General features: G+C 34.9%; 1 protein-coding gene across 2 annotated transcripts; it reads right to left on the reverse strand.

Moving 5' to 3' along the window:
* Nucleotides 1-238: 238 nt before the first annotated feature.
* On the reverse strand, nt 239-12422 carry ppp1r14d (protein phosphatase 1 regulatory inhibitor subunit 14D). Of its 2 annotated transcripts, none has more exons than XM_067367608.1 (4): nt 11984-12422; nt 1846-1926; nt 1735-1767; nt 239-661 (listed from the first exon to the last, which is right to left on the reverse strand). In XM_067367608.1, exons 1-4 carry the CDS (start codon nt 12155-12157, stop codon nt 593-595), a joined length of 357 nt encoding a protein of 118 aa, XP_067223709.1. In that variant the 5' UTR covers nt 12158-12422; the 3' UTR covers nt 239-592. The 2 variants fall into 2 exon arrangements, with proteins under 2 accessions (XP_067223709.1, XP_067223710.1); XM_067367609.1 differs by having other exon boundaries at nt 1721-1767.
* Between the last annotated feature and the right edge of the window lie 2841 nt (nt 12423-15263).

Raw genomic sequence — 15263 nt, forward strand, 5'->3', positions numbered from 1 at the left:
GTTATATTGTGTTTTAGATTTCACTGTCCTCACGCACTCTACTTTGTGTTTATGTATAATCTGCTTTTGAATATCTGACCCCATAAACCTCCATTAGTTAGAGCAAGTGCACGTATTTCCTAACTGTTCGATCACATATTCTTCTGCCACAGTGTTAATTGAGTTGTGCAGTGAATATCAGTGCAGAACTGAAAAGAAAGATATCCTGGATTCTTGATTTATTATCAAGAACTGAATCTAAAATCTTGAAATGGTTTATTGTTACATACAACACTTGTCAGAACAAAATATATATAAATAGGGAACAAAATGTACATGTCACAAAAAAAACATCTCCTTTGAGTAATAATAGACAATCTGCAATGCAACTCTACATCAGCGAGGAGAAACTGTACAGAATTCTGAGTGGTCAAAAACACTGTTTGTGGAAGCTTCCGTCATTGACCCGTGTGTGCAGTCAATTATTACAGTTCTACTGTAGAAACATCCACAGACAGACACTCAACGCTCTACACATACTGGGGGGACTGTGGGCGGGGCCAGGGGCGGGGCGCTTCACGTTATCAGGAAAAATCCAGACTTTGACCTAATACTATTTCTTCAGAGATCCTGACATCTTACGAAGTCCCTTCATCCGATAGAGCAGCCCGTTGATAAAGTCCTGTGGAGTTAAAAACATCTGTGGTGATGAAACTTATCAATAAACAGCTTCTTACAGTTGCATTTTATCAGGTTTTTACTTATTTTTATACTTAGTATGTCGAAATTTCGACTTTTCATCAGACAAATATGACTGTCATAACTATGACAGAAAAATTGAAATTATGAGATTAAAAAAAGTTGACATTAGATGTCACATGACAAAAAGCTGAAATTATGAGATAAAATGTTTAAAATATGACGTAATTAGTCATGAGACGAAAAATTGATATTGTGAGATAGCCAAAATTATGACATACTTAGTCATGAGATGAAACGTGTAAATTGAACTTACTAAGTTATTATGAGATAAAACGTCAAAAATATTACATACTGTCATATTTATAATAAAAAGTTGAAATTATGAGATAAAAAGTTGAAATTATTACGTACTTAGTCATTATGAGATAAAACATCAGATGACTAGGTATGTAATAATTTTATGACAAAAAGTTGAAATTATGAGATAAAAGTTGAAATTATGATATACTAAGTCATTTATGACAAAAATTTGAAATTATAAAATCAAAATTGACATGTCATTGAGATATAAAAAAAATCGGCATTAGACAGTCATATTTTTGACATAAGTCGAAATTATGTCATACTAAGTCATAATTATGATATGAAGTCAAAATTATGACAATCATAATTATTACGTAAAATGTCAATTCTGAGACAAAAAGTTGCAGTTGTGACATAAGTCATAATTATGAGATAAAGTCGAAATTGACATACTAAGTCATATTTATGAAAAATCAAATATAAATTATATAAGTCGAAATTATGATTTTTTCCCCCTGATGTGGTGAAATGGGCTTCCAGAACTGAACTGAACGATACTATCATCTTCAGATTGTATTTGCTCCATAACTGAAGAACTGAAGCAACATTAACTGTTATTGAGTCGTTCGTCACTGCGAAGCTGCTTTCAAACTATCTCGTATAAAGCGCTATAGAAACAATCAATAGGTTAATAACTGGAAGTGTCAGTGCAGAAGAAGTGTTTTTAATGTCTTACAGAGTTTGTCTTACCTCCTTTGGCTTTCCACAATCTTGCAAAAGCTCCTGTTGAAACAGAACAGCAGGATGTTTGTCATAAAGTCATGGATGCATATTGATGCTTATAGCTGAATGTGAGCGTACATGCAGTCTCGATCTCTGCTCTTCATCGGTCAGCTCCAGAAGTTCATCGATGTCGATCTCCAGCTCAGGAATCTCTTCCTCCTGCACAGACAATCGATTACAAATCAATTCATTATGATGAAGGCTGCTGCGGATGTCGTCAAACTATACAAACCGCATGATAAAATATCCTTACTTAAATGTGATTCATTATGTTTCAGCATATGTTATATATCACGTATATATCTTGAGTGAGACTGTCCTTTGAGTTTAAGCTCAAAGTGTTTCCGCATCTCATCTCTGCTGGAGTCTTTAAATGGCATCCGCTCTAAAAAGCCTCTCAAATTAGAGGGATAAGGGAAATGACGACCCCCAGAGTGACACCGCATTACCAACCGCACGATTAATCGCTGCACATGAATATTACAGGAACTCCGAGATGAGAACTTTAGAGGAACCGCTGTGTTAGCAGAGCACTAATGACCCGCGGGCGGATTTTAAAGAGCTGGGATTCTAGATATTCCTGTTATTTATTCAAACATAACTATTGCATATCATGTTTTTTAGATTGGTAATGTGATGAACAGACATGGAAGTTAGTGTTGGTATTGTTGATCTAAAAATATTAAAAATAGTTTTATTTATTGAAGTAAAGCTGTATATATATAAATATTAGATGAAAAACTTTAAAGATTTAAATGAAAAATTAGAAATGTTGCATTGACAACTAACAAAAAATAAAATAACACTGAAATATTAAAATTACTAAAGCTAAAATGGAAATAAAAATAAATTCAAGCTAAAAAGAAATATTAAAAAAATAATAAACATGACAAAAGCCCAAATTACTAAAGCTTAAACTAAAAGCACATTTAAAATATGAATACAATACATTAATAAATATGAAATAAAATAAAAAATTAAGCTTAAAAAAACAAAAAAATAAAAATAGTAATGTTGTCTTTACAATGAATTGAAATAAAATAAGTTTAAATACTAATATAAACTAAAGCAAAATAAAAAATATTTTTAAAAACTAATAAAACGGCGAAAGCACATATTAATATAATGGAAATAAAATATAATATAATAAAAAATATAATAAAATGGAAATAAAAATAAATTCAAGCTAAAAAAGAAATATTAAAAAACTAATAAACATGACAAAAGCACAAATGACTGAAAATTCAAATTAAAAACTGAAATAAACATTTAATTAAAGCAAAATAGAAATATTTAAAAAATAAATAAAGCAAAAGCACAAATTATTAAAACTTAAACTAAAAGCACATTTAAAATATGAATACAGTACATTAATAAATCTGAAATAAAATAAAAAATTAAGCTTAAAAAACAAAAAATAGTAATGTTGTCTTTACAACTAATTGAAATAAAATAAGTTTAAATACTAAAATAACAAACCAAAGTAAAATAAAAAAATATTTTTAAAAACTAATAAAACAGCGAAAGCACATATTAATAAAACTTTAACTAAAAGCTCATTAAAATATGAATATATACATTAATACAGTTAATAAAAATCTGAAATAAAATAAAACTTAAAAATAAAAGTGAGTAGTTGCCATGACAACAGAAATATTTGAAATAGGACTAAAATGTCTAAAATCTAAACTTTATTTAAAACTTTAAATGAAAAATTAGAAATGTTCCATTGACAACTAATAAAAAATAAATTAATATTGAAATATTAAAATTACTAAAGCTAAAATGGAAATAAAAATAAATAGAAATATTAAAAAACTAATAAACATGACAAAACCACAAATAACTGAAACTTAAACTAAAAGCTACATTAGTAAAACGACGAAAGCACATATTTATAAAAACTTAAAAGCTTATTAAAATATGAATATATACATTAATACATTTAATAATAAATCTGAAATAAAATTAAACTTAAAAACAAAATAGTAATGGCAACAGAAATATTTAGAACTAAAATGTCTAAAACTGAAATAAAAATAACTATAATAAATATATATAATTACTACAATTAAGAAGACTTGCGATGAAAACTGAAGATAAGAAATAAAAGCTATTTAAGTACGACTAGGCCTCCAACACTTTAATGCTAATCAAGTAAAAGCATTTACTCAACCTACAGTATATGACTTCTTTTAGCATCATGAATGATAGTGTATTTTTTACTGCTTTCATTAAAACAACGTTCTGACTGACATCAAAGTCATGAAGGTGATTTATTCCTCTGATGCTAATAACCGTACAGTCACAGTAAAGGAGGGCGTGTTGTGTTTTGTCTGAATGAGATTTCACGGGATGTCGGGCGGCGCTGATTCCCTAATGTGGATCCGTTACTAATCTGATCTTCCTTCCCGGGTTTCCTGCCACAGCTCAGAGCATCAAAACACGCTGCTGGACACAAATACTACAAACCACCTCCACATAATGTGGAAATGTTCTCCTGTTTGACCCGGAGAATATGATCATCCGCACAAAAACAAAAAATAATTCCACCTAATTAAAGGATTAGTTCACTTTCTAATTAAAATTTCCTGATAATTTACTCATCCAAGATGTTCATGTCTTTCTTTCTTCAGTGGAAAAGAAATGAAGGTTTTGATGAAAACATTCCAGGATTGAAAATTGAAAATTGAAAATTGGCATGCAGTGTCTTTGTTGGAGGTTCCATAATTGTCTATGAGGACATTGATGCATCTCAAAAAACATGTCCGCTATCGGCCAATGAAGTTTGATCACCAATTAGACAAGGTTAACGAAGGCCGATTGGAATGAGACTCATCTACTTTTGCGAACCAGTCCTAAGTTTTTTGCCTGATCGGAACCAGGCATTACAATTCTCTGGACTCTCTAGATCAATTAAAAAAAGTTGAACTTTACCCTTTGGATAGCTATAACAGGGTCATTTAGAAATGGAGCGTGGCCAAGTGCCTACAAAAGCCTATAACTCCTAAAAGAAAACTTGGAACTTCACGAAAATAGGTGAGCTCATGCAGCATATGACTGTAAAGAAGCATGCCAATTTTTATGGAGATCGGACCATAGGTGGCGCTATAACTATTAAAAAGCTTTTAAAAACATATATTTCCTATGGTAAACTGCCTGTATTGGTTGTAAATGGACATTTCCTTCTATGATTTAAGTGGTTGCATGCTTGCTAAATAAAATATAATACTTTTCAATGCACTGGTGTAAATTTATTTTAGTATTATCCTCAGAACACAAAAGCAAAAGTCATGTTTGTGCTTGTTCATATAATGGCAGTAAATGATGCCCTTCGAGCTTTAAGAAAGAATGCAAAAGCTTCATAAAATAATCCCATGCAACTGTTAAATTGCTCCTTTTGTGTTCTGAAAAAGAATAAAGTTCACACAGTTGAGTGTGTGAGACATGCAATCATATGTCATGTGTCTTTTCACACCAGACACCTAGCAACACCCTAGCGACCCCCTGGCAACCACTCATGAAATAGTTTCTTCAAACTCATACTCATATATCATGTTAACAAAAGCCAAAAAACGTGATTTGAAGTCAAGGTTGGGCAGAGTAACTGCAGGATCCAATGAGCTCACGCATAAATTAGAAATGCTCATGAATAATGCAGCGGTTGACACAGTGGGCGGACTGTTACCGGCTTCCACACGGAAGCGTCAGAGAACCTTCGGAGTGAAACCCTTCCGCCTGGCCATGAAATATTCATCATCATCGCCAAAACGTGGACAAATGCACCGCCACTCCCAAACCACAGCCAGCTGAACTTTGTATTCTCAAGCTCTTTATAAAAGCTCTGTAGAGTATCTGCTGCCTTAAAAGAACAAATGCACTGATCTGAACTACATATAATCATCCACTATAATCTACAGGCAAGACACTGTTTTTCATGCACTGCTCAAACTTTTCATAATGTGCTGTTTCAGGCTAGTGGAAAGAAAACATCCAAAATAGTGTTTATTTTATGGCACTTTATCTATTCTTGTCTGTAGATTTCAATCTAAAAATGTCTCTTTAAAGGCATGAGTTTCAGTCAGAAATCTCACTTTACCAATCTTTCTTATCTATATTCAGAAGGTTTGTTCATATTCCTAAAAACATGGTGACAATGTTTGTTTTTTTCTGTCGGTTGACATTATTTTCTGATTTATAGTGTGATTAAAAAGAAAATCCAGAATCCCCTCTGGAAAAAAACTTTAAAGGGGTTCTTATGACTTTAGTTAGTGTTTAATGTTGCTGTTTGAACATAAACAACATCTGCAAAGTTACAACGCTCAAAGTTCAATGCAAAGTGAGATATTTTAATACTTTTAAAGTCGCCCTGTAGTCAATCATTTTATTTGATCACCAAAATGACATTTTTAAACGTTTTTTCCTGTAAAAAAAAATTCTTCATGCCTTAAAATAGCTTGAATGTAGCTGTACCCTTGCCTCATTTAATATACGTGGATCAATGAATATGCAAATTAGCCCCGCCTCGTTTTGGTTGCGTGAGATTCTCCAGCTTTGTTGTTGTTGAGCTCTTAAAGCTCCGCCCTCTTCTGGAGCAGCAGCTCATTTGCATTTAAAGGGACACACACAAAAACTGCGTGTTTTTGCTCATACCCAAATAGAGGCAAATTTGACAAGCTCTAATAAATGATCTGTGGGGGATTTTGAGCTGAAACTTCACACACATTCTGGAGATACCAGAGACTTATATTACATCTTGTGAACGGGGCATTACAGGTCCCCTTTAAGTCAAACAAAATCAAACAAGAAGAATTTTGATGCAATGTTCATATTTCTGCTCTAGAAATGTATGCAATTTTGTGCATATTTAATAAGATAATATATCATTTGCATATTTAAACATAACATTTGTTTGCAATTCTTAATGTAATCAATCAACTAGTGATTTTTTTCGTTTATTTTTATCCTTTTGTGTCTTGCCTTAAGCTTGTATATCTTCAGTGTAGAGGGATTATATCAGAGATGCAGAAAACATGAAAGCGTTGCTCTTTAAACGGAGCTGCTTTAGCATGTATTTAGGACACAGCAGACGTCTTCCCCTCAAAGCCTGCTCCATTTAAATCCCCTAGAAAATAATGATATAATCCAGTGTTTCTGTACATGTGTGTTTGTCGGCAATCAGTCGGCGTGTCATCTGACAGCTGCCGCAGAGTAAACACACACACACACACTGGACATCTGCCACTTCTCTCACACACACCATGCTGAAAGATCTCCGCAGCTAAATGCTTGAATGTCCCACATGTCCTTGAGTTTATTAGTAACAGGGTCAGACATTAACCAGCACCGACACCAGCGATCCGCATATTCATAATGTGGGAGCTGAAATGATTTAATCTGTTATCTAACATTTGATTTATTCTCATCTATTCTAGTGCTGCTAATGTGTTTAGTGACCTCGCTCTTTCAGAGGTGAGTGTTGCTGAATGTCCCAACTGACAAAAATATGTTCATATTAAGTTATGAAAATGTTTTCCTGTGAACATTCACAAGGCCAGGTGTTTTAAAAAAAAAAGCTTTTGTACGAACATTCCGTTTTAGCATTTTCAAACATTATGAGAATGTTACATTTGAATGTTCTCTGAATGTTCTGAAACAAGTTTGCAACATTTAAAAATGAATGTCAAACTAAAATGTTTCAGAAAACACCATCCATGAATGATGTATAAATGATTATTAAAGGATTAGTTCACTTCAGAATTAAAATTTCCCCACGTCATCCGAGATGTTCATGTCTTTCTTTCTTCAGTGGAAAAGAAATTTTTCTCCATATAGTGGACTTCACTGGGGTTCAACGGGTTGAAGGTCCAAATGTCAGTTTCAGTGCAGCTTCAAAGAGCTCTACATGATCCCAGACGAGGAATAAGAGTCTTATCTAGAGAAACCATCGGACATTTTTGAAAAAAAAAAAATATATATATATTTTTTAACCACAAATGCTCATCTTGCACTGCTCGTAATCATGTTCAGCTCTTTGAAGCTGCACTGAAACTAACTTTGACCTTCAACTGTTTGGGCTCCAGTGAAGTCCACTATATATGGAGAAAAATCCTGGAATGTTTTCCTCAAAAACCTTCATTTCTTTTCCACTGAAGAAAGAAAGAAATGAACATCTTGGATGACATGGGGGTGAGTAAATGATCAGGTCATTTGAATTCTGAAGGGAACTAATCCTTTAAAGACCAGATAACTTTTAACAAACATTCTCTAAACGTTACTGGAAGAACATTTGCGAGAACGTTCTGAGAACATTCCCTGTTCGCCGAAGTGGAACTAACGTAACATGAAGTGGATGTTGATGAAAATGCAATAAAAGACTGAATGTGTTTAAACTCTCCAACAACTCTAAAACCTGAAACTTTGTATTAAAATCTAGTGATGGTAAACAACGGAGAGCTGAAGAATCAAATACAGTCTCAAATACAGTGACTGATATTTTGCGGTTTATTTACAGCTACTTCTGTATTTGATGTATTTGTTTCCATTTCAGACAGAATTGTTCATAATATTAAACATTTCTTTCGGTTTATTTGAGGTATTTGATGCAATTGCAAGACAAACAGTGCGATTACATAAGAAATACACTGTCATAAAGGTTAAAATGCCTGTAAAAATAAGAAATTATTATTTTTTCCTTGATAAATTTATGCATTTGTCATTTGCAACATTGCATTCAAGTTATACATTTTGTTCAGTTCATGCATTCTCTTGCTAGCGTCATGCTCTAGTGCTTGAGTCATGTATTGTTCTGGTAGCTTTACTCCAGTGTACGGCCTGCAGTCATATGCAAGATATCATATCACCAAAGCACATGGTGCAGTTTATCATGTTATCATTCTTACTGAGAACATGCTTTAACAGTCTAACCACAAACTGTAAAGGTGCATGCAAAAACCGTGGCGCGCTGGGTGATATGTGGGAGGAAGAACCGTCCCCACGTGTGAATGTTCAAATATCACCTTCTCCTCTAATGTCATCGTATCTGCAGTGCATTCGAGTAAATGTCACCGTCACATCATGTGTCATCATCACACGCATCTCATCAATGCTGCTCAGCCAACCGGAGGCCTGTTTCCATGGCACCTCAGATACAGGCTCTCTGATGTAACGTGACAGATGTTGCACGTCCCCAGATGTTTCATCACCAGTGAATCGTGACGTCAGTGGAGATGCTGATTAGAGTTTGATCTCTGTGCGCTTTAAGGAATATTCTGGGTTCAATGCAACTTAACCTACATCTGTGACGTGATGTCGTTTACATTCACTCCTCAGTAGGTTAAAACAACTGGGAAGGTCTGTGGAGGTGCAAAAATTATGTTATTTGATCTGTAAAGTGTCTAATTCATCTTTTTTTATGTGTTTAGGATGATAGTTCCTGAATGTAGACAGTGCCCTTTTTAGTAGTCTTACACGTGTTGTAGGCTATTACTATATAACCCTCTGGTGTTTGGTCATTTTAGACCAAAAAAAAAAAAAAAAAGTTTAGAATTTTTAAAAATCGCTACTTTATCGGTGACTTTTGTGGCAATTGCTATGTGACCACAAACAAAATTGTGTACTTGATTCAAAAAAGCTAATTGGCTAACACTAGGCATGTGACGGTATCAAATTTTCATGTTGCGATTAATTGATGAAGCTTTTATCACGGTATACGGTATTATCACGATATTAAAATAAGTTGCAAAACCATTTTTGTCATAGTTTAACAGGTTTAAGAACTCTGTTTGTAATAAAACAAAAACAACTGACTGAAATTTTCAAACCGATTAAAATGCAAAAGAATTAGGCTATAAAGAACAACAGATAACACTTTACTCTATTTAATGCATTAACTAAGATTGAGCAATAGCTACATTTGTTACAGAAAGTGTTATTTTTTGTTAATGTTAGTTTAGAAACACAACTGATCATTGTTAGTTTTATCTCAGGTCCATTAAATAAGTTATTTTGATTTTAGTAATGGTATTAAATAGTAACTAAGAAATTAACATTAATTAATAATAATTAATACTTTATAAGTATTTTTATTGTCAGTTTAGTGATAATGAATTAACATGTTAACTAATGAAGCTGTATGTTTTCAAAGTTTTACTGAACAATAACAAATAATCAGAACATTTCTAATCATTAGGGCATGTTGTAGTCCAGATTAAAATATAAAAATGTTTAGGTTTGAAAATAAATATCCTTTTAAGTCTTTTTTAAGTATTCAGTATTTGGTGCTGTGATGAACAAAAAATGAATGACTGTTTGAAGCATTTTAAAAACTTCACTAGCGCAGTTGTTTTGTTTATGGGGTTTCTAGGGTAACCGCTGCATTTCTGCTGTTCCATCAGCGCCCTCTGCTGTCAGAGAGTGAACGCGCACTTTCATTCAGCGCGTCTCCTTCACTCGTTCCGTCATGTGCTTCTCGTGCACGTTTACATCTGAGCACGTGTCCTTTTGACGCAGAATACAGCGCTGTTGTGCATTTTATACGATTGATGGGTATAGTATTCTTAATTGCCTTATAAAAAAATAATAATTGGTAATAAATTATCATTTACGGTATTCTGAAATGCCCACGATTACAATATCGTGCATATTCATTAACGCGATTTATTGCATTACCGAATATCGGCACAAGTCTAGCTAACACACACACACAAATGAGCTGGTTTGGCTGTAACAATATGGTAAAATTGAGCCAGAGGACTCTAATAAGAGGTTGAAATCAGATCAGACCCAGATTGATCTAGCTCTGATAAAGAATTTTGTAAAATTTTTATTGAAGTTGGATGTTATATGTAAGTTTGACTGTAGTAAAATTAATGGAAAAACTGACACTTCAAATCAACATTTCAAACAAAAACAAAAAAAAATCCTAAACCTTGACAAAAAATAGTCTGAGAATGCATATAAATCCAAATCCACAACCTAATAAAAGTTAGTAATTATGTCTAAAAAAACACTAGAGAATTTATAAGCCACTTTATATAGAGCTCTGTAGGCATTACAGATGTTTTTCTTTTTTACTCCCACCAGATTACACTAATCTGCCTTCAGAAAATTGGATTGCAAAGGCCTTGTCTCAATTTTAACACGAAATGCAGCTTTAATTGAAAAATACATTTAAAGATTTTTTTGTATTATTTTCAATGGGGAAAAAATGGATCGTAATTATTGCATAAATATTAAGTAGTAACATAATTTTTTTTCAAAATGCAAAAGAAAAAAGAAAAAATATTATTGAACCAAAATATGTTACATTGAATAAAAAAAGTTACATTTTCTGGTATTTGATCCAAATGAACAATACCAGAGGGTTAAACATACATACATGCTACATTAAAATATATATAATTACAATTTTTGGAATATATATATATATATATATATATATATATATATATATATATATATATAAATATATATATATATATATACACACACATGTAGACATGCTTGTTTTTACAAACTGAGGAAGGATTCAGAATTATTTTCTGTGGTAATCTACATCATGTCATGGATTTAAGTGCATTCAGACCTGCTCGTATAGATAAAGCAAAACTCTAATTAATCTGCTAAAAGAATAAATGTTCATGTAAAACTCATTGCTGACTCTTTAAGCAGTAAACTGTCTCATGTTTACTTGCACTTCTTATAATAAAGTTTTATAAATGAGGCGAACGATCTCTGATGGGGTTGAACGATGAGGCAAATAATGAAATAATATTTTAATCAGTGCTAATAACAATGTTCCTACTGATGACATATAATAGTCAATTTGACTTATATGTTCAAATTATATTTACTGCAGGGAAAACAGAAAGCGTACAATGGTGTTACCATAGTAAAGTAATGCATTTCCTCAAGGAAAACTTCTCTTAATGATGTTCCTCCACAGCCATCAGATTAAATCGAGGTACAGTCTCAGATGTTTCTCCTGAGAAAAGATCTCATGTGTGAGTGTGTGAGGAGATCTCAACAACGTCTGCATGAGCTCACACACTTCTCCCCAAACATCTGAGCTGCTCTTCACACTCATTTCAAAGGATGACAACTATTGAATCTGTTTTAGGAGGATCATCTGTCTTGCTGTTTATGTTGGTGCATTATTAACTTCAGTCTGATGGCAGGGAAGGTGCTGTAATGCGTCTCTCTGGATCTGTCTTACCTCGCAGTCGAACAGCAGGTGCAGCTGCCCGTCGATCCACTCCTCGATGTCCAGCCTCCTCTGGAGGTCTTTGCGGTTGTATTTGACCGTTAGTTTGCCCAGTTTGCGTTGGGCAGGCTCCTCCTCTTTGGTCTGAAACTTCACTATGGACTGGGTGCCCGGCTCCGACGCCATGCCTGCCACAACCTCACGCGGACGGGGAGAAGTCCAAGAGGCGTCTGTCTGTCTCTCTGTCTGTCTGTCTCACAGATTCAAACACAGGGTCCTTCAGTGTCAGTCCTGCTGTTGTTTGCTCCTCTGTGACTCTCTATACTGCAGTGTGTTTCTGACTCATGATCGTGTTGTTTCTGTCCAACAGCCTCCTTTAGCGCCTGTCTTCTGTCTGTGCTGTACTAACACTGCCTCTCTCCCTCCTTCCCTCCTTCTCTCTCTCTCTTTCTCCCTCCCTCCACCCCTCTCTCTCTCTCTCTCTCTCTCCTGCACTCACTGTCTGCTGCCTTTATACACTAGCAGTGAAGACGTGTTGTTGTTGTGTGTTCATGTGTGTGTTAAGGAGGAACATAGTTCAACTCAGGACTGATAACATGCAAGATCAGTGTCAGAGGTCAAAACACTTGTTTTAAAGCTCTTGTGGCTCTTACTGTAATTCACATGCAATGGGAGAATTTAAAAAATACCATTATATTTATTCATTTAGCAGATGCATTTGGCAAAAAAACATTTTAAAATATATAAATAAATAGTATTGTATGCTTTTAAATTGCATGCTTTTAATGGACTGAAACTCGCCGTTTGTTCTGAGTGATTGATAGCACGTTGATACGATGTTCTGAGTGGATGTTAGTGTGTTGCTATGTGGTTTCTGGGTGCTTAGAGTGTTGCTAAGCTGTTGCTTGGGTGTTCTGAGTTGTTGCTATGGGGTTGCTAAGCTGTAAAAAATAAATAAATAACATTTTAGAAAATAAATACATTTTCTAATAAATGTTAGTGTACTGCAGGGGTGGTCGCTAGGGGGTTGCTAAGCTGTATTGAGGGTGGTGTAGTGGTTGCTAGGGGGTTGCTAAGATATTCTGAGTGGCTGTTAGTGTTCTGTTATATGGTTTCTAGGGAGTTACGGGTGGTTGCAAGAGGTTTCTAAGCTGTTCTTTTGCTAGGGTGTTCTGAATGGTTGTCAGGGTGTTGCTATGTGGTTGCTAGGGTGTTCCGGGTGGTTGTTATAAGGGCATTGTTAAAAGGTTGCTAAGATATTCTGAGTGGCTGTTAGTGTATTGCTGGGGTGGTCACTAGGGTGTTGCTAAACTATTTTGAGGGTGTTCTGTGTGGCTGCTAGGGGGTTGCTAAGATATTCTGAGTGGCTGTTAGTGTTCTGCTATGCAGTTTCTAGGGAGTTCTGGGTGGTTGATAAGATTGCTAAAATATACTGAGTGGCTGTTAGAGTATTGCTGTGGTGGTTATTAGGGGGTTACTAAGCTATTTTGAGGGTGTTCTGGGTGGTTGCTAAGATATTCTGAGTGGCTGTTAGTGTTCTGCTATATGGTTTCTAGGGAGTTATGGGTGGTTGCCAGAGTTTTCTAAGCTGTTCTGTTGCTAGGATGTTCTGAATGGTTGTCAGGGTGTTGCTATGTGGTTGCTTGGGTGTTCTGGGTGAACATTGTTAGAAGGTTGGTAAGATATTCTTAGTGGCTGTTAGTGTATTGCTGGGGTGGTTACTGGGGGTTGCTAAACTATTTTGAGGGTGTTCTGGGTGGTTGCTAAGGTTGCTAAGATATTTTGAGTGGCTGTTAGTGTTCTGTTATGTGGTCTCTAGGGAGTTCTGGGTGGTTGATAAGGTTGCTAAGATATTCTGAGTGGCTGTTAGTGTATTGCCGGGGTGGTCACTGTTCTGCTATATAGTTTCTAGGGGGTTAAGGGTGGTTGCCAGAGGTTTCTAAGCTGTTCTGTTGCTAGGGTGTTCTGAATGGTTGTCAGGGTGTTGCTATGTGGTTGCTAGGGTGTTCTTGGTGGTTGTTATAAGGTTGCTAAGATGCTCAGTGTATTGCTGGGGTGGTCACTAGGGGTTTGCTAAGCTGTCGCTATGGTGTTGCTATGTGGTTCCTAGGTGTTGGGAGGTTCCTGGGGCATTGGCGTATATATATATATATATAAATATATATATATATATATATATATATATATATATATATATATATATATATATATATATATATATATATATATATTGGAGCACACTTCTTTTGTTCAGACACTTTGCTCCATTATCAGAGGTAATGGTGCTTATCCTGTGATATCCTTTGCCAGGAGGAAATGGAGAGTAATGGATGTGACTTTGCACTGTTTTGATTAAACGGGGTTGAGCAAAGAGCCATATATGTCAAAATATTCCTCTCTTGCCAGCTGATATGTCAGTTGTCACTTAGAGTTGCTTGCCAGATCATAAAGTTTCCATTTACTGGTACTGAGATCATTTTCCTGTAAGGCTGAAGAAACACTGGTTATGAATTGATGTGCAGGCAGGTTACTCACAGTATTTCCAGGATGTTACGATGATAAAATGATTATTCTCATATCAGCAGTTAACCGTGGAGCTGCAGGTGTCAGAAAACGTGCAAAGAGAATCTGTGACTGTGTTTGTTTTCCTTTGGGAGAATCCCTGATGGATCCATTTAAATTCATAAATAAGATCATTCAAGGGCTGGTTCACACAGAACGCGTTATTGCTGTTAGAAATGTAAGACATAAGTCAGTGAAGTAAAACAAAAATGCAATGTCTAAAAATGTACTTATTTTAAGCGTTTTTAGTGCACTGTGTAATTAAGGGAGGTTCACACAGAACACGTTTTTCCATTCCATTTCCATTCCAATGTTTTTCAATGTAAACACACTAGACTGACACCTTTAACTATTGCGCTTACATCTCGAGTCTTTTACAGCGTCTTGACTTTTAAAAAATGTGCTGCATTTTTAGAATGCTGTGTATCATGCACAAGATGCTGCAAAAGAGATGCGAGTGCAATGGTTAAAGACGTCCGTCTAGCGTGTGTTTAAGTTGAAAAACAATGGAAAAATAGCACAGTAGAATTGAAAAACGCATTCTTTGTAAACGGCCCCTTCTATTTATCTTGCATCTGTATTGCGCTCAAGTATGACAGAATCGCAGTCACCTGTGTCTACCAGTGCAGATTATCTATATGTTCAGCTGTCAGAAAGCCTCCAACATGCATTAGAAATCAACCATGTCTTTTATAGCTGCCATTATCAGGCGTGTGACTGATAAGGCCTG

The sequence above is a fragment of the Chanodichthys erythropterus genome, chromosome 18, assembly GCF_024489055.1.
Source record: "Chanodichthys erythropterus isolate Z2021 chromosome 18, ASM2448905v1, whole genome shotgun sequence".
Classification (NCBI taxonomy): domain Eukaryota; kingdom Metazoa; phylum Chordata; class Actinopteri; order Cypriniformes; family Xenocyprididae; genus Chanodichthys; species Chanodichthys erythropterus.